At 41.7% G+C, this 20643-nt stretch overlaps 1 protein-coding gene across 1 annotated transcript; it reads left to right on the top strand.

Moving 5' to 3' along the window:
* Positions 1-5872: 5872 nt before the first annotated feature.
* On the top strand, positions 5873-12906 carry LOC110572996 (zinc finger protein 615-like). The gene is made up of 6 exons (XM_044921995.1): positions 5873-5947; positions 6627-6753; positions 7232-7327; positions 10894-11406; positions 11743-12384; positions 12553-12906. The coding sequence occupies exons 1-6, from the start codon at positions 5924-5926 to the stop codon at positions 12852-12854; spliced, it is 1704 nt and encodes a 567-aa protein (XP_044777930.1). The 5' UTR covers positions 5873-5923; the 3' UTR covers positions 12855-12906.
* Positions 12907-20643: the final 7737 nt, after the last annotated feature.

The following is a 20643-nucleotide window of genomic DNA, read 5'->3' as shown; positions in this document are numbered from 1 at the left end:
GGGATCCAGTTGCCTTTTCTCTAGAAATGCCTCAGACCCTTGTTGGCCCCCGTCCTGGGGTGCTGAGGGACGCGGGCGAAGTTTAGCGAAGTAAGTTCAGGCGCCGACCGGTCGCGGTGGTGTGTGGCGAAAATCAGGTCAGTGTCTGGGTGTGTTTGTGGGTCGGCGTCCTCCTTGGGTGATGCGGATGGGATTCCAGCGGGAGGAGAGCGTGGGTGGATGTTCTTCCCTGTTAGGAGGTGCGCTTGTTGGTGCCCCTGGCCTCAGTCCGGAGGTGCTCTCGTGGCTCGTGGTTAAAGATCTCTGGAGAACAGCGATCTGGTGCCGAGGGCACATTTGGGGGCCGCTTACTCTCTGGGGCTCAGAGATTGCAAGCCGCAGGGTTGTGACTGTCAGAGAAGGCTGTATGTGGTGCTGTTTCGGGGTTCACGTGCAGGGGTCTCTGGGGGCTCACGGGGGGCTGCCCCGAGCGTCCGGGGCGCTGGTGCGAGTGTGGGCCGCGCCTGGAGGCCCGGGGCTTGGCCGGAGCGTGCTGAGCCCAGTCCTCGGCGGCTGCCACAGACGCGAGGTGCGTTTGCGTCCCCCTTCTGCCCTGTAGCCCCAAGTCCTCAGCTCTAGTTCTTAAACCCTCTTTGGCCTCCAACATCACCCCTTACTCTCGAACTTTCAGAAATCGAAGTTTTTGGCGAGGTGAATGATCCAGCGTCTCTTAATAGCAGTTTCATATTTAAGATGCAGCCTTTTATCCTTTGTCCTGAAAGATGCCTGCACATTCCTCTTGGATGTTTCTTTTCAGACTCCGACTGACACAAGGAAAATAACATCTCTTGTCACTGTAAATTCCGTTCCCAAGGGGTAATCCTTGTCAAAATTTTATTACATTTTAGTTTGAGGCTTTTATATTGGGCTTAATATTGATAATTCAGATAAATTGTGTAAATGGTACTATGATTTTCTCTCTTACCTTATTTCATGTAATAAACATTTACAGATTATTTTAATGTATGAATCTGTGGTATTGTGAGTGGAGTCGTATTCAGTGTTTGCATAAATTTATATAAAGGTGAAATGTTTGAAATGTTTAGGTATCATTTTGGGGACATTTTATGATTATGCATTTACTCATGGATTTGTTCCCCTGCCTTTCATCTCCAATGTAGACTTTATTTTTATCTCAGTTGTAAGCCTGTTATTCCTTTCTGAGTCTCTTTTCCTTATAATTTTCTATAATATAAAAAACCAATTAACTTTAAATATCTACTTGCTGCGGGGCGCCTGGGTGGCTCAGTCGTTAAGCGTCTGCCTTCGGCTCAGGTCATGATCCCGGGGTCCTGGGATCGAGCCCCGCATCGGGCTCCCTGCTCCGTGGGAAGCCTGCTTCTCCCTCTCCCACTCCCCCTGCTTGTGTTCCCTCTCTCGCTGTGTCTCTCTCTGTCAAATAAATCAATAAAATCTTTAAAAAAAAAAAAAAATATATATATATCTACTTGCTGCTTGGCCACCCTATTAAATTCTTACTGTAATGTCTTTCTCTCCACCTAACATTTTAGTATGGAAAAATTTCAAACATACAGAAATACTGAAAGAATGTTAAAGTATCCATCCATATACCTACCACCTAGATTCTACCATTAACGTCCTACTAGACTGGCTCTACCAGTTATCTAACTCTCTATCCATCCTCTGTTCATGAATCAGTCTTTTTTATTAGAGGAGGGGAGGGGTGGAGGGAGAGGGAGCGAGAGAATCCCAGGCAGGCTCCATGCCCAGCACAGAGCCTGAGACTGGGCTCTATCTCACAACCCTGAGATCATGACCTGAGCCAAAATCAAGAGTCAGAAGCCTAACCGCCTGAGCCACCCATACACATCCTGATTCAGTCTTCTGTTGGTGCATTTTAAAGACAGTTGCAGTCCTCTACAATTACTCTAAATGCCTCTGCAATTACCTGACTAATAGAGTTCTAATAGCTTTTTACTTGTTTCCTTAATGAACAGAGATCTTATTTACAAGTAGTCTTGGCCTACTGTGAAGTGGAATGAAAGTGAATTTTAGAATGAGTTGAATCTGATATTTATTATTTTTTTAAGATTTTATTTATTTGAGAGAGAGGGTGAGCGAGAGAGAGAGCATGAGCTGAGGGGCAAAGGGAGAGGGAGAAGCAGACTCCCCACTGAGCAGGGAGCCCAACCAAGGGGCTCAATCCCAGGACTCCAGGATCATGACCTGAGTTGAAGGCAGACGCTTACCTCACTGAGCCACCCAGGTGCCCCTGAAATGAGTCTGATTTTTCAGTCCCATTGTGTAATTGTGACCTGTCTGTTTCCCTGGTAGCAAAAAGAAGTTAGAATCTCTCCCTCAGGTGTTGTTTTGAAGATTAAGTGAAGTAAAATACCTAAAATAGTGATCTGTGATGGCAGGAACCTAGTATATTTGAGTAAAAAGGCTGATATTTTCCCCATATTTATGTTTTTGTGCTTTGTAAAATTTGTATTTATAACTCATTTTCTCTCTCCCTGCCTCCCCTTTGTTTCTCCCTTTTTTTTTAAAGATTTTATCTATTTATTTATTTGAGAGAGAGAGAGAGAAACAGCATGAGAGGGGATAGGGTCAGAGGGAGAAGCAGACCCCCTGCCGAGCAGGGAGCCTGATGTGGGACTCGATCCCGGGACTCCAGGATCATGACCTGAGCCGAAGGCAGTCGCTTAACCAACTGAGCCACCCAGGCGCCCTCTTTTTTTTTTTTACTATGAAAACTTTTAAAGCTATGAACTTACTTTAATGATCTAGCAATGGCAATTTTAATTGTAGAATGCTGATAATTTTCTGATTTAAAATATAAGTGCTCTTATGAAAAATATAATGAAGAAAGTAAATGTCCTGTCAAATATTATACTGTTGCCAGTATTTCCTTTTCAGAAATTCTTAGAAGTAGATTTTTAAGTTACCTGCAATACTTTTATTGACTGTTTTAAATTGAATGTTAAGTTATTCCCATGAAATGTCCTGTTCTTTAACACTGACCTTGACCTGTGTGTGCTTTAAGATGGCATAGAATTTTTTTATTTAAATGTTGTAACTAGCCACCTGAATAAAGAGGTATATAGATATGTTAGGTGAATATTGATAATTTGCCTCTTTTTTTAAAGATTTTATTTGTTTGTCAGAGAGATAGAGATAGAGCAAAAGCAGGGGGAGTGGCAGGCAGAGGGAGAGGCAGGCTCCCCACTGAGCAAGGAGCCCAATGCAGGACTCGATCCCAGGACTCTGGGATCATGACCTGAGTCAAAGGCAGTTGCTTAACCGACTGAGCCACCCAGGCATCCCCATTTGGTACTAATTTAGACTTAAACTCTTACTTACCAGTTTTGTTCCTCTTGACTCCTTGCTCCTCTACTTATGTTGGAGGATCCTTTCCTTTTGCTTGAAGAACATTCATGTTTGCTCTAACACAGGTCTTCTGATGAAGAATTTTCTCTGCTTTTGCCTGAAAATGTCTTTATTTCAGTTCTATTTCTAAAGAATATTTTTGCTGACTATCCTATATAGGTTTATACTTATAATACTCTACAGAGTATCAAGAAATGGATGGTAATGAGAAATTAAATAAGACCCTGCTTATTATTTGCTTAGCGCAATGTTCTCAAAATCAAAGTGTATGTATCCTGGGATATAAGAAGACTTTTGAAGAGGTAGATGGACATGCATGATTTAAAAGATAAATGGGGTGCCTGGGTGGCTCAGTTTGCTAAGCATCCAACTCTTGGTTTGGGCTCGGGTCGTGATCTCAGGGTCATGAGATTGAGCCCTGTGTTGGGTTCCGTGCTGTGCGTGGATCCTGCTTGGGATTCTCTCTTCCTTTCCCTTTGCCCCTCTCCTGCTTGCAGGTGCTTTCTGTTTCTCTGTAAGTAAGTAAATAAATAAATAAATTTAAAAAAATAAAATAAAAATGTGTACATTTTAACTATCTGTATGTCCTCTTTCCTAAAATGGACCCACCTGAGGAGTCCCCTGCCACTGGGCATCACACTCTTCTGGGTCTCTGTCCCACATTCCCTTTGACAGTCATACTACTGCTACTCTACAGAAGAAAGGGGTGCTTCCCAGACATTCTGAATGTCATGTTTTCTTGGCCCAGAGCACTTAATAAAAAAGACAGATCTTTGGGGCCTTGGTTTAAGGTGAATGCACAGCAACAGTGACAACATCTGGGCCTAAAGAGAAGGTACCACTCAGAGTAATTTGTTTTCCGGCCTGTAGGTGCTGGCTCCCCAGGGCAAGAGAGGGATCAAGGGGAAAAGGAGGAAAGATTCCAAGACTTAGGTAACATCATTTCTGGGGAAACCCTTGATTGGAGACTGAGACTTTTGAACAGAAATTTGGAGCTGATCCAGAAGAGCTAAAGACAGAGCATCCAAGTTAGCAGCTATTTCCCAAAATCAGAAGAAGATGATCCAAGTCCAGGTGACTTTTGGTTTCTTTTATTCTTTCCTTTATTTCTCAATGGATTAGTAGAGATCTATAAAAGAAAAATCGGCAATTAAAAGAAAAATTTAAATTGAGAATAGCAGGATCTGGAGAAATCTGGGCAAAGCAGAATCAGGAACCTATTTTTCATAGGATTCATACTTTGTGATTCATGTTGGAATGAATATATGTGACTGTGTAAGACCCTGTAGGTCACATTAGCTGTCAGTGTGCTGAAAATATCTCTGACAGTCATCACAAGGGAATCTTGGTAAGTTTCATGGTAGGCGGCATTACTGTGATCTGTTTCTACTGCCAACACTTCTGACACCAAATGTGAGTTTTTCCACTCCAATGACCAGTTCTCCAACTCTCCAGATACTGCCTGTCTACAATTTGATTCAATCTTGACACTGACTACATGGAGTTACTATCATACTCAAGTTTAAAGGGCTCAGCCCTGCAAGACTGCCCTCATTTCAGAAGCTAAGTACTGAGGGTCCAGGGTGCCCATACTTCTGACTTGACTACAAATAGGCAGCTCCCACAGTCCCTTCGTTGGTTTTGATAATTCACTACAGTGACTGACATAACTCAGGAAAACACTTTACTTCACATTTACCAGTTTATTATAAAGGATAGAAGATGGGAACAGCCAAATGGAAGAGAGGCATAGAGCAAGGTATGGGAGAAGGGGCAACGACCTTCCATGCCCTCTCCAAGCAAGCCACCCTCCCAGCACCTTGATGTGCTCGCCAACCTGGAAGTTCTCTGAGCCCTGTAGTGTAGTGTGGGTTTTTTTTCTTTTAATATTTTATTTATTTGAGAGAGAGAGCATATGCATGTGCGCAAGCGGGGGAGGGGACAGCGGGAGAGGGATAAGCAAACTCCCCACTGAGCGCAGAGCCTGATGCAGGGCTCATACCAGGACCCTGTGATCATGATCTGAGCCAAAGTCAGATACTTAAACCACTGAGCCACCCAAGTGGCTCTGGACTGTTGTGTTTTTTTTATGGAGGTTTCATCATGTAGGGGAGATTGATTAAATCACTGGCCATTAGTGATTGTCTCAATCTCCAGTCCCTCTCCCCACACTGGACAGCTGGGATGGGGCTGAAAGTTCCAGCCCTGTAATCAGTAGGTTGGTTTCCCTAGTAACCAGCCACATCCTTGGGTTTATCTAGGGGCCCACCAGAGTTACCTCATTAATATAAATTCAGGTATGGTTGAAAGGGGCTTTTTATAAATAATGTAAGATGCCCCTCCCACCCCAACCACTTAGGAAATTCCAGGGCTTTAGGAGCTCTTGTGCAAGGAACCAGAGATGAATACCAAATACAAACTTCTTATTATATTGCAATATCACAGGCATTGACTGTGAGGAGAAAACAGACCAGTTCCTTGAGGGATGTTAATGTTTCATGGCACATAGGTCTGAAGTGCACATAGGTCTTTGATGGTTCTTCAGAGAGATGTTGTGGTGAGTGAGATCCTTAACTGCCCTTACTACTTAGAAATGTAAAAATGTATTTCTTACAGCTGTTGCTTCATTGTATCTATTGTGGTATTAACCCTGCCTAATTATATGCACACATACATATATATTTGTCTATGTACATATACGTGTCCATAAATATGTTCTTTATAGTTTTTTTTTACAAATTTGTTTAATTATCTGTTAATCCTTTTGTTTTATACATGTTTTATATAGTTTCTTTTATTTTGTTTATTAAGCACTGAAATTAGTATGTATTGTCTTGTGACTATTACCTGCAGTCTCTTCATTACTAGTTTTGGTATTAGCTCAAATGCTCATGGTGAATTTAGAAATCTGTATTATTTGTTTGCTTATAAGTATTATATAGTTCAGTATTGGCAAGTAGATGCTCAAATATATATAGATTACACATATTCTTACACTAGGCAAGAGGATTTAGTGATACATATTACAGAAACTTTCTTAAATTTTCAAGTTTGTTGAATGAATAGAAGATTGCACAATGACATAATATTATACAAGATTTCTTCTATCACAATGTATCAAAGAATAAAAACCACCATTTCCTATATGGCAAAATGAGCAGAATAATTTCCTTTATCTGTTTTTTCCATATCATCACAAGAATATCACTTCATTAAACATAACTGTGTTATAACAGGAATCCCTGACATTTGATGATGTGGCTGTGGACTTCACCTGGGAGGAGTGGCAGCTCTTGGCCCCCGCTCAGAAGGACTTGTACCGGGACATGATGTTGGAAAATTATAGGAACCTGGTGTCAGTGGGTGAGGACAGCTCCCCTGTGTCACTCATAGGGTGCTCTGCCAGTGGCTCTTTCTATCTCAGCTACTTAACTCTTTATTTATTTATTTTTAAAAAGATTTTATTTATTTATTTGACAGAGAGACACAGCGAGAGAGGGAACATAAGCAGGGGGAGTGGGAGAGGGAGAAGCAGGCTTCCTGCTGAGAAGGGAGCCCAATGTGGGGCTCCATCCCAGGACCCTGGGATCATGACCTGAACCGAAGGCAGTCACTTAACCAGCTGAGCCACCCAGGTGCCCCAAACTTAACTCTTTAATACTTTGAAATGGTAGATCCTCAGATCCTTCTCTTGCCTTAGACAAGTAGGTATAATGTCCCATCTTTTGAGAGAAAAGCCTTGATGTTACAGATGTGAAACCTATTTAGTCCCAAAAATGTAACATTATCCCTTCTTGATGTACCCCAGTCCACTAGGTCTTCTGTCTTTTCTCACGAACAGGGTATCAAGCCAGCAAACCAGATGCACTCTCCAAGTTGGAACAAGGAGAAGAACTTTGGATGATAGAAGATGAAATCCACAGCCGAATCTGCCCAGGTGAGTGAGAACTGCCAAGATGGGCGGCTGCAGTAGTATTCTGGTCAGTCAGAGAAGGCATCAGAACTGTGACAGTGTCTGAGGAAACGTAAACAGCCCCTCCCTGTATCTCTCTTCCCATATGAGAACTCTTTTTCTTTGTTGAAGTTTAGAGGAAAATATGCCCCTTTTTTTTCTTTTGAGATTGGATCCCTGTTTACTTTATATACTTCTTGTTTTTGTTTGCATAGTCATCTTCGTAGGATTTTCTTTTCTTTTTCTTATTATTTTTTAAAAAGATTTATTTCTTTTTAGAGAGAAAGCATGCATGAGCATGGGGAGGGACAGAGGGGGAGGGAGAGAAAGAATCCTTAAGCAGACTCCTCGCTGAGTGCAGAGCCTGATGCAGGTCTCAATCCCACAGCCTGAGATCATGACCTGAGCCCAAATCAAGAGTTGGATGCTCAACCGACTGAGCCACCCAGGCACCCCCTTTTTAATTTTTTTAAGGATTTTTATTTTTAAGTAATCTGTATACCCAACAGGAGCCTTGAACTTACAACCCCAAGATCAAGAATTGCATGCTCCAGTGACTGAGCCAGCCAGGCTCCCCCTCCTAGAATTTTCTAATCTTCTTCTTCTTGATCCACTGTGACAGTGTTTTTACCTGTGTTACCACCTCTCCTGCTATGAAATTCCACTTTCCAGGCCTCTCTGGAAAGAAACAACTTTGACTTCATCACTTTTTTCTTACTACTTTGCTTGCCTACCTTACTAGGAAATAATGATTTCGTTCCATAATATCTAACCCCACCTTGGATGCTTTGTCTCCATGATAACCTGGTTTTTGCTGTGCGTTTATGTCGTTCTTTGGCTCCCCTCCCCCACTTTCCCACCAGAACCCTGGAGGTTCTCCATACTTCCGTTTTCATTTTCTTCTCAGTTCTCGTAACTCTGAAAAGCTTCCTTTATTCCCGTGAATTAACCTTTTTCCCTTCTCTCAGACATCCAAATTGGCTTTTCTCTTTTTTTTGTTTAAAGATTTTATTTATTTATTTGAGAGAGAGTGAGAGAGAGAAAGAACACAAGAGGGGGGACCGGGAGAGGGAGAAGCAGACTTCCTGCTGAGCAGGGAGCCAGATGCAGGACTTGATCCTGGGACTCCAGGATCATGACCTGAGCCGAAGGCAGTCGCCTAACCAACTGAGCCACCCAGGCGCCCTTGGCTTTTCTCTTAATATTGCCTAATGCATGCTTTCTTTCTATGTATTTTACCCTTCTTCATGGCAGTTAGCCTATGACTTCCCATTTTGTGTGTGAGAACGGGAATTATCTTCTCTCCATCCTTTCTTTTTTAAATTTAGGTTCTTTTTCAGCTCAACACAACTACACATTTTAAATTTCTCCCTATCCTGGCATTACCTCATTACCTTGAATGTTCTCTACTTGCTGAGCTTTCTTCTTTTTGTGGGGTGGGGCGGGGTAGAGGGAGAGAGAATTTTAAATAGGCTCCACTGTCTGACACGGCTCAATATCACAACCCTGAGATCATGATCTGAGCGGAAATCAAGAGTTGGACTCTTAACCAACTGAGCCATCCAGGTGCCCCTGAGCTCTTTTCTTAAAGGTCATTTGATTAACAAGAAAATATCTTTTTTTAACATGCTATATGATTTCCAGCCCAAACCATGTCATAACTTATGTCTGCTTCAAATTATTTTCTTCATGGTTTTGTTAATTCATATTTTCTTTTAGTTATTAGATGTTATCACTGCATTTATTTTCCTAAAGCTTTTGTTTTCACATGATTTTTTTTTTTTGTAATTCAGTCAATCATGCCCTGACACTGGCTGTGCTGATTTATTATTACTTTTCAATTTCTAAAGTGATGGCAAAATGGAATTTCCACTAATTTTTTAAGACTTGAGTCTGATTCTTTTTTTTCCTATTTAAGTATAATTAACATACAGTGTTATTAGTTTTGGGTATACAATATAATGATTCAACAATTCTATATATTTCTCTGTGCTCATCAAGATAAGTTGCTCTTAACTCCCCTTATCTATTTAACCCATCCTCCTACCCACTTTCCCTCTGGCAATTATCAGTTTGTTCTCTGTATTTAAGAATCTGCTTTTTTGTCTGTCTCTTTTTGCTTTGTGCACTTGTTTTGCTTCTTAAATTCCACATATGGGTAAAATCACAAGGTATTTGTCTTTCTCTGGCTGACATATTTCACTTAGTATTATATCCCCTAGGTCCGTTCATGTTGCAAATGGCAAGATTTCCTTCTTTTTTATGGCTGAGTAATATTCCATTGTATGTGTATACCACATCTTTTTTTTCCAAATTTTTATTTAAATTCTAGCTAATTAACATATAGTGTAATATTGGTTTCAGGAGTAGAATTTAGTGATTCATCACTTACATATAACACCCAGTGCTCATCACAACTACCCTCCTTAATACCCATCATCACCCAGTTAGGCCATCCCCCACCTCCCTCCATCAACCCTCAGTTTGTTCTCTATAGTTAAGAGTCTCTTATGGTTTGCTTCTGTCTTTTTTTTTTCCTTCCTGTGTGTTCATTTGTTTTGTTTTGTTTTTTTAAAGATTTTATTTTTTTTGACAGAGAGAGACATAGCGAGAGCAGGAACACAAGTAGGGGGAGTGGGAGAGGGAGAAGCAGGCTTCCCGCAGAGCAGGGAGCCCGATGTGGGACTCGATCCCAGGACCCTGGGATCATGACCTGAGCCGAAGGCAGACGCTTAACGACCGAGCCACCCAGGCGCCCCATTTGTTTTGTTTCTTAAATTATACATATGAAATGAAATCCTGTATTTGTTTTTTTTCTGACTGACTTATTTCACTTAGCATAATACACTCTAGCTCCATCCACATCATTGCAAAAGGCAAGATTTCATTCTTTTTGATAGCTGTGATACCACATCTTCTTTATCCATTCATGTCGGTGGGCATTTGGGCTCTTTCCATAGGTTAGCTATTGTTGATAATGCTGCTATAAACGTCAGGGTGAATGTGCCCCTTCAAATCTGTATTTTTTTATCTTTGGGTAAATACCTAGTAGTTCAATTGCTGTATCAGAGGGTAGTTCTATTTTTTAAAAAATATTTATTTATTTGAGAGAGAGCATGTGAGAGAGCACAAGCAGTGGAGAGGGAGAAGCAGGCTGCCCATTGAGCAGGGAGCCCAAGGCAGGGCTCGATCCCAGGACGCTGGGATCATGACCTGAGCTGAAAGCAGCCGATTAACTGACTGAGCCACCCAGGTGCCCCAGGGTAGTTCTATTTTTAACTTTTTTTTTTTAAGATTTAATTTATTTGAAAGAGCGAGCACGAGTGAGGGGAGGCGCAGAGGGAGAAGGATTAGCAGACTCCCCGCAGAGCAGGGAGCCCAATGTGGGGGCTCGATCCCAGGACCCTGAGATCATGACCTGAGCCGAAGTCAGACACCTAACAGACTGAGCCACTCAGGTACCCCGACATGAAGGCATTTTTAAAACAGTTTTATGCCAAGCTAAGATTATGAGAGATTACAGAATAATTCATTGTTCTTTTCTCTCCTAGAAATCAGGAAAGTTGATGATCCTCTGCAGTGTCACTTGCAAAATCGAAGCATTCAGAAGAGTGTGGAACAATGCTGTGAACATAATACATTTGCAAATATTCTTAATCAGAGTGAAAGTCATTTCCTGTTAAAGCAAAATTATGATATGTTTGACTTATTTGAAAAACCTTTAAAATCAAATTTAAGTTTTGAAAGCCAGAGTAAAAACTGTAACGCAAAGAACTCTACTGAGTTTAATGAAGATGGGAAATCCCTTCTGCATACTAATCATGAACAATTTTATAGTGTAATAAAATTTCCTGTAAGTGTAAAACCCACCAGCAATAATTCCCAGGTCATTAAGCAGCAGAGAACTCCAAACATGCGGAAAGCCCATGTATGCTGTGAATGTAGGAAAGTCTTTGTCAAGGTGTCTCAGCTCATTGATCATCAGAGAGTTCATACTAGAGAGAAACCTCATGGATGCAGTCTGTGTGGGAAGGCATTCTCTAGAAAATCCAGGCTAACTGAACATCAGAGAATTCATACAGGACTGAAACATTATGAATGTACTGAATGTGACAAAACATTCCTCAAGAAATCACAGTTCAATATACACCAGAAAACGCATATGGGACAGAAGCCTTATACATGTAATGAATGTGGGAAAGCGTTCATCAAGAAGTGTCGGCTTATTTATCATCAGCGAACTCATACAGGAGAGAAGCCCCATGGATGCAGTCTATGTGAGAAAGCCTTCTCTACAAAGTTTAGTCTCACTACACATCAGAAAACTCATACAGGAGAGAAACCTTATACATGCAGTGAATGTGGAAAAGGCTTCATTGAGAAGAGGCGTCTTATTGCACATCATCGAACTCATACTGGTGAGAAACCTTTTATATGCAATGAGTGTGGGAAAGGTTTCACCTTGAAGAACAGTCTTATCACACATCAGCAAACTCATACAGAACAGAAATTGTATACATGCAGTGAATGTGGAAAAGGCTTTTCATTGAAGCACTGTCTCATCGTACATCAGCGAACTCATACAGGAGAGAAACCCTACACATGCAATGAGTGTGGAAAAGCCTTCACCTTGAAGAGTCCTCTTATCAGACATCAGCGAACCCATACAGGAGAGAAACCCTATGTATGTAGTGTATGTGGAAAAGGCTTTACCATGAAGAGTGATCTCATTGTACATCAGCGAACTCATACTGCAGAGAAGCCATATATATGCAATGATTGTGGGAAAGGCTTCACTGTGAAGAGCCGTCTGATTGTACATCAACGCACTCATACAGGAGAGAAACCTTATGTATGCAGTGAATGTGGAAAAGGCTTTCCAGCAAAAATACGGCTGATTGGACATCAGCGAACTCATACCGGAGAGAAGCCCTATATATGCAGTGAATGTGGAAAAGGCTTCACAGAGAAGAGTCATCTCAATGTACATAGGCGCACTCATACAGGAGAGAAACCCTATATATGTAACGAATGTGGCAAAGGCTTAACTGGAAAGAGCATGCTCATTGCACATTTGCGAACTCATACTGGGGAGAAACCGTATATATGCAATGAATGTGGAAAGGGCTTCACCATGAAGAGTACTCTAGGTATACATCAGCAAACTCATTCTGGGGAGAAACCATACAAATGCAGTGAATGTGATAAAGCCTTCAGGAAGAAGACCTGCCTCATACAACATCAGAGATTTCACACAGGAAAAACTTCCTTTGCATGTACTGAATGTGGAAAATTTTCTTTGCGTAAAAATGATCTCATTACCCATCAGAGAATTCACACAGGAGAGAAACCGTATGAATGCAGTGAATGTGGGAAAGCCTTCACTACAAAGTCAGGGCTCAATGTTCATCAAAGAAAACATACAGGAGAGAGGCCCTATGGATGCAGTGATTGTGGGAAAACTTTTGCCCACTTGTCAATCCTTGTTAAACATAAGAGAATTCACAGATAGTCACTTTGGGATAACCTGTTGCCGTTGTAGTCCCTCAAGATAATAGTATGTAATGAAGAATAACAATGCAAAGAATAGTATTATCTTTAGTGATCAATTGTGTCATATTTTATGTTGATGAAAAAATTTACAAAACAACTCACAGTCAGCCTTGATGAAAATATTTTAGGACATTATACATCTAAAAAGTGTAGACTGAAATAGATTCTATGAATGTGACAGACTAGGAAAGCCGTCAGTGGGAATTAGACACTATCATGTGATCATCACAGATAATGAATATATTTTTTTAATATTTTATTTATTTATTTGACAGAGAGATAGCGAGAGCAGGAACACAAGCAGGGGGAGTAGGAGAGGGAGAAGCAGGCTTCCCGCCGAGCAGGGAGCCCGATGTGGGACTCGACCCCAGGACCCTGGGACCATGACCTGAGCCGAAGGCAGACGCTTAACCAACTGAGCCACCCAGGCGCCCCTGAATGAGTATTTCTAATTGGTAGAACTATAACTGTGGGAGAACCTTTGCCCAGAAGTAAGACCTCAATAGATGTCAGTTCACACTAGACAAGTACTTTCCGGTGGCAGTAAATATAGTAGGGCTTGAAGTAATATATTTGCCAGGAAATCCATACAGAAATAACTTAGGAACACATTCAATGTGGTGGACTTTAGCAAAATATCAGACAACTTAAAGGAAAGAAGCTTTGGGGAAATGATGAACAAGAGCATTCCGTCATGTCTAAAGATAATTAACGGATACATAATTAGTGGATAATATGCCTCACAAGCATTCAGAACAGGATACTTCAGCTTTATTTCTGATTGCCTTGTCATTGGTTTTATAAATTTTAAATAGTGGCAGTTACTCTCACCATGGATTAAATTTTAATATGTACAATGCAGGAGTGTCCCGTGCCTGTGTCGTTATATAATTAACTTTTGAATTTCTTTAGTTCTAAGTTTAATTGTTATTACAGAATACTTGAAGTACTTCAAATTAAGTAATATATTCATTTCATATATATAACTCAGTGTATTTGGGTGTTTAGCCAAGTTTATAAGCAGCATCGATTTTGAATTTGAAGTAAGTTTAGAATCATAAAAACTGGAATATTTCAGAGATTTCCTAAATGCCCTTCAGCCCGCTACTTCCAAAGGTAAAATTTTACATAACCAGAGTTCATTATCAAATAGAGGAAAGTGAAATTAGTATAATGCTTTTAACCACAGGATTTACTTGGATCTCACCAGTTTTAACATGGACTCATTTTTGTTTGTTTTTTACATACAGTTTTAAGAAACTTTATAACGTGTAGGTTTGTGTAACCAACACCACAGAATGTTTTGTCTACACAAACTCCCTCATGCAAACCCTTCATAGTCACATTTTTCTGTGAACCTAACGCCTGGCATCAGAGATTCTGTACGTTTGTCATTTGTAGAATATGAGGAAAGTCGAATCATTTAGCACTTACTCTTTGAAGTTGGCTATTTGACCTTGTGAGATAATAGAAAATATATACATTGGTCTCTCCGCCCCTGGTTCCTGGCACACACTCCTAAAACCCTTGTAAATTACTGAGTGATGAGTGCACTAGGGGCATTTTTTATTCAAATGAGGCAACCTTGGGTGGGCTCCTGTATGGCTTCTGGATGGGGACTGGTCACCAGAGAGACTAAGCCATAGAAGCTTTGAACTTTCAGCCATGCCTTCCCTCCCCGCCTCCTCCCCCCCAATTCTCCAGAAATGGGAGAAGGAAGTTGAGTTAATTGATCAATTCTACCTGAGGAAGCCTCCATAAAATCCCCAATGGTAGGTGAACATACAGGTAGGTGAACACATCCAGGTACATGGAGGTTAACATACCACAACTTCACGGGGATAGAAGCTCCTGTGCTTGGGACCCTTCCAGGTCTCACCCTGTGTATGTCTTGGTCTGGCTGCTCACCTATATTCTTTATCATAGCCTTTAATAAACTGGTGTGAGTGTTGTCTCTGAATTCTGTGAGCTGCTCTAGCAAATTAATGGAACCAGAGGAGGGGAAGCTCCCACTTGTAGCCAAGTCAGAAAATGTAGGGAATGCGCAGACCTGCTGCTTGCCATTGGCATATGAAATGGGGAGAGGGGTACACTTTGTAGGACTGGGCCCTTCACTTGTGGGGTCTGACACTATCTCCACGTTGGCGGTGTCAGAATAGGGTTACATTGTAGGACACCCAGCTGGTGTCCTGGAAAATCGCTTGGTGTGTGGAAATCCCCACACGATTTGGTGACCGGAAGTGTCCTGTGGCAGTTGTGTGAATAAAGGAGACGCACAGGAGGAGGACAGTTCGACGGAGACCAAGCGAGGAGCTCTCTGGGGTCTCCTCTGCTTTTGGACACCGGACTTACTGCAAACTGGCCGCACCCAAGTTCTTCCTGCCCAGTGGCTCAGGGGAACCATCGACTTGCTGTTTTTCCCAAACTCATGATTAGAATGCACCCCACGCCACATCGGGCTCAGAGAGGTTGCCGCCTCTGAAAGGTAGTTAGCTCTGCGCCCGTGACCATCTCTTGAGAAGAGAGGAAGGCCCCGGCTGCCCTCAAGACGGTGCCATTTCTTCCCGCCGAGGAGAGTGCTGGCAGCCAATGGCAGCTCCAGTCGGAAGCGCCAGACACGCTCTGGAGGAAACGGTAGTCCCCTCACACCCGCGTGTTCGCAGGCCCCGAGCAAGCCGAGCGCACTTCCGGAAGGGCCGCTGCGCGCCAGACGCGCTCCTCGCAGCCCTCGACGTCCCCGCGCTGGCGGGGAGGGCGCGGAGGGCACCGCAGTCGGACGCCATCCGGGGAGCCCTCGGAGGCGCGGATCTGGTGCGCCTGACTGGGTGTGGGTCCCGAGTGAGGAGCCCAGCCGGTGAAGCGGGAACACGTGTGGGGACGTTTTCGTTGTTTGGGGTTTTATTTGGGGTCAGTCACCGAGAAATGCGGGCGTGAGTTAAGGCATGGTCTTCAGAGACTGATGATGAAGGGCCGACGGTCAGGGCCTGGGGCCTGTGTGTTGACTCAGCCTGGCTCGGTAACTGAGAACTAGGTGGCAGGTGCGGACCCATGATCACTGCCCCTCGGCTACCTTAGGGATTTCACCCGGGGCTTCTGACAGGGAGCAGCCTGTGGCGGTAGGGGCGGGAGTTTCCATGGACCAGAGCTCCTGGGCTGAACTTGAGATCGAATTTGAGATCAGTGTTGTTTGGGGAGTGCAGGGTTTGTCCGTGTTTGAGAACATAGGAGTCTGGAAGTTTTGAGACCCATAGCCCCGGGCTAGTGGGTGTTTTGAGGCTCAACTTTTGGACGGTGGAAACATTTCCTTTCGGTTTTTCAAGTCCCTTCTCAAGGTTCTACAAAAATGTGAAGGAAAATTTGTCTCCTACATCCACTCTTCTCACTGTCCCCACAAAAACCGGAGTAGTTCACCATGATCAACTGGTTTGTCCATGAATAAAGAGAGGATTTTTAACTTATGGCCAAGTTTACCCAGATATTTCCTTTCAGGTTTGACACAAGTAAAAGCAACCATTTTCTTAAATTCTCCTCCTCAGTGAGAGCAATTTTGTTAAAAGAAATTTTTTAGATTAACTTTCCAAAAATTGGGGTCATCTACATTCAAGACTCTGCCTATCTTCTAACACGCCTGTATGTTTTTGCATTGTCTCTGGCAAATAGTAAGAGTCCCTCTTACTCCACCTTATCACCAGCATTTTATACTTTCAGTTTTTTTAAATTTTGGCGATTCCAATATCTGGGTACTTGTATCACACTGCAGTTTTTAATTTGTAATTTCCTAATAACTTATGATGTCGATCATCTTTTCATATGCTTGTTTGCCATCTGTCTTTGATCAAGTGCCTGTTCAAGGTCTTTGCCCATTTTTAAACTGAGTTTTCTTATTGTTGACTTAAGAATTCTTTCTGTGTTCTGGATACCAGTCCTTTATCAGATACATGACTTGTGTGATGAATGTATAGATTCTTTTTTTTTTTCCTTAGGAACATCTTCGTGTTCCAGCATGATGTGTTGAAGTCTGTCCTTTCTCCGTTGAATAGCCTTTGTACCTTTGTCAAACAGTTGAGTATATTTGCTTTGTGTGGGTCTTTTTCTGCGATCTCCATTGATCTATGTGCTTATTTTTTCAACAATGCTATCAATACCAATACTTGAAATCTGTTGATGTAAGCACTGTATGTATGATGGTTCTTTTTGGCCAGAATTGGTTTTGATATTTTCAGTGGAGAAAACTGGCACACATACCTTTACTAGGAGATCAACATTAAGTCATTTTGATATTTGGTACCCCTACCTATGATGTGATGAGAAAGGAACTTCAGTTCTGAGTGTCTTTCCAAAATGCATAACCCCTGTTTAATGAGGAAAACTTAGACCAACCCAAAAGATGGACAATATACAAAGTACCTGATCAGTACTCCTCAAAATAATTGAGAGATGAAAAAGAAAAGACTAATGAATGGTCACAGACATGAGGAAATCAAGGAAACATGTTTTCTAAATGCATTATTGTATTCTTGGGCAGAAAAAAGATAGTAGTGGAAAAACTTGTGAAATATGAATAGAATCTGTAATACAGTTGAGTATTATACAATGTTGTCTTCTTAATTTGACAAATGTACCATAATTATAAAAAGTGGTCACATGAGAGGAAGCTGAATAAGGTATATGTGAACTCTTTGTAGTATTTGGTGACTTTTATGTAAATCTAAGATTTTCTGAAAAAAAGTTTATTAAAAATAGATAAAACCCACATCAATTATATCTTAATAAAACTGGGAAAAATAGGTGTAACCAAATTTTATCAGTTAATTTCTCATTGTAAACATACTTCCATATTATAAAAAGTTTATGCATATCTATATATAATATTATTATGCAGCTGTAATAATATCATAGGTGAACTTGTAGGATGGTAACTAGAGTCACATAAAATGTATGCATTAAAGTAAGGTACACTTGAAGAACAAAATCTTCAATTATGTTCAGTTTCTATTTTGATCCTCTCATTATCCAAATTCTTACATTCTCACTGCAAGATTTTTTTTTTTTTTAAAGATTTTATTTATTTGAGAGACAGAGAGAGCACAAGCAGGGAGAGCAGCAGAGGGAGAGGGAGAAGTAGACTCCCCGCTGAGCAGGGAGCCCGATTCGGGGCTCGATCCCAGGACCCTGGGATCATGACCTGAGCCGAAGGCAGACGCTTAATGACTGAGCCACCCAGGCGCAAGATTTGTTGTAACTTTTTTCTTATATGTTCCAGACATCTCCATTTACTTTTACTCCTAGGTAGTTTATATTTTGCAATTATACTTGGTGTCTTAAAAAAAAAAAAAATCATACCCTATACATTTTGTAGTATGGTACAGCAATTCATTTTAACAGGTTTATTGTCAAAATGTACATATAACATTTACCATTAATGAGTGTACAATTCAGTGACATTCACTAAGTTTATAGACTTGTGCCACCATCACCACAAACCAATTTTTAGAAATTTTCATGACCACCAAAAGTAACTGGATGGTTGTTTTGTTATTGTTGAATTTTGACAATTCTTTTTTTTTTTTAAAGATTTTATTTATTTGTCAGAGAGAGTGAGCACAAGCAGGGGGAACAGCAGGCAGAGGGAGCAGGCTCCCCACTGAGCAATGAGCCCGATGCGGGACTCAATCCCAGGACCCTGAGATCATGATGTGAGCTGAAGGCAGACGCTTAACCTACTGAGCCACCCAGGGGTCCCAACAATTCTTTATATATTCTGAATACAAGTCCTTTATCAGATGTATAATGTGGAGATATTTTCTTCCAATTTCTGGCTCCACTCTTTACTTTTCAAATACTGTGCTTAGAAAGTACAAATGTTTAAAAGAAAAAAAAGTACAGATGGTTTTATTTTTATTTATTATTATTTTTTAAGTAGGCTCCATGCCCAATGTAGGGCCTGAACTCATGACTCCGAGATCAAGAGTAACATGCTCTACCGACTGAGCCAGCCAGGTATCCGAAATACAAACATTTTTAATTTTAACTAAGTCCAATTTAATACTTTTTCTTTTATGGCTCATCCATTACTGTCTTGTCTCAGAACTCGCTGGCTAACTTATTTGGTTTATGAACATTATCTCCAGTTTGCCTCTCTAAATTTCATACTGTTAACCCTTATATTTAGGTCTGGGAAATATCTTTAGTTAATTTTTGTATATGGTTAGAGTTAAGGGTCCTAATTTATTTTTCTGCAAATAGAAATACAATTATCCCAGCATTGTTTGTTGAAAAGACTAATCCCATTGAATCATCTTGGTACCTTGGGAGAAAAGCTATCGACCTTAATATTTTTGGACTGTCAATTGTGGTTGTACCTTTCTCATTGGCTCCAGACCCTTGATGGCCTCACTTTTTTTTTTTTAAAGATGTTATTTATTTATTCATGAGAGACACACAGAGAGAGAAGCAGAGGGAGAAGCAGGCTCCCAAGGAGCAGGGAGCCCGATGCGGGACTCGATCCCAGGACCCTGGGGTCATGACATGAGCCGAAGGCAGACGCTTAACCATCTGAGCCACCCAGGTGCCCGATGGCCTCACTTTTAGTGGCCTTTCCCTGAGGCCCCAATCCCAGTCCCAATGTAGGTTTGTCCCAGCTGCTCTTTCCTTCAGTTGGTGATGGCCAATCTCACACCCATGAGGGAAAGAAGCACAAAATCATTCACCTTTAGCCCAGAAGGCTGACCTGCACTGTTTCAGTAAGAGTCAAGTATGTGCTGGTTGCAACATTCTTTTTTTTTTTTTTTTTTTAAGATTTTATTTATTTATTTGACAGAGAGATAGACAGAAGAGCACAAGCAGAGGGAGTGGCAGAGGGAGAGGGAGAAGCAGGCTCTGCACTGAGCAGGGAGCCCGATGCGGGACTCGATCCCAGGACCCTGAGATCATGACCTGAGCCGAAGGCAGACGCTTAACCATCTGAGCCACCCAGGTGCCCTGGTTGCAACATTCTTTTTATTTATTTATTTATTTATTTATTTATTTATTTATTTATTTATTTTTTATTTATTTAAGAGAGAGAATGAGCTAGAGAGAGCATGAGACGGGGGAGGGTCATGCAACATTCTTAAAGGGCCTCATGACTGCCTGTAAATGTCATCCATAGTTAATATCAAACTGAAAGATAGACACCAGCGAAATCTTGCAAATGTAGTTTTAGGAGTAGAAATTCAAAGAAAACATTAATGATCTAATACTCCCGGCATGTCCCCCCGTCCTTGAACACTAAGCATATAACCACCAGTTTCATACAGCAAAAGTGCAGCTCCTTCCACGGAGGGGTCCTGTCCCTGAGCTACTTAAACAAACTTACTAAGTTGCACCAGAGTACCTCTCAAGAATTCTTTCTTGACCACTGTGCTCAACAGTCCCGCAACAACACTGTACTAGTTGCCCAAAATCTTTCTGTTCTTTTTTTCTTTTGAGATTTTATTTATTTGACAGAGAGAGAGAGCAACAGCGAGAGAGGGAACACAAGCAGGGGGAGTGGGAGAGGGAGAAGCAGGCTTCCCGCCGAGCAGGGAGCCCGATGCGGGGCTCGATTCCAGGACCCTGGGATCATGACCTGAGCCGAAGGCAGATGCCCAACGACTGAGCCACCCAGGTGCCCCAAATCTTTCTGTTCTTAAAAACCGCTTCCTGCAAGCAATTTTTCACCACAAGCTTTCCGTGGGTGTCCGTTTACCGGATGTATTACTTTTTCT

Source organism: Neomonachus schauinslandi, chromosome 16, assembly GCF_002201575.2.
Source record: "Neomonachus schauinslandi chromosome 16, ASM220157v2, whole genome shotgun sequence".
Classification (NCBI taxonomy): domain Eukaryota; kingdom Metazoa; phylum Chordata; class Mammalia; order Carnivora; family Phocidae; genus Neomonachus; species Neomonachus schauinslandi.
This window is presented reverse-complemented; position numbering and strand designations above follow the sequence as displayed.

What these genes read in the sequence shown, in the direction of transcription:
- LOC110572996 (XM_044921995.1), top strand. Translation starts at nt 5,924, where the DNA reads ATGGTTCTTCAGAGAGATGTTGTG. An exon ending in TTCTTCAGAGAGATGTTGTG is followed by an intron (nt 5,948 to 6,626) that starts GTGAGTGAGATC and finishes GTGTTATAACAG; the next exon opens with GAATCCCTGACATTTGATGA. An exon ending in TAGGAACCTGGTGTCAGTGG is followed by an intron (nt 6,754 to 7,231) that starts GTGAGGACAGCT and finishes TCTCACGAACAG; the next exon opens with GGTATCAAGCCAGCAAACCA.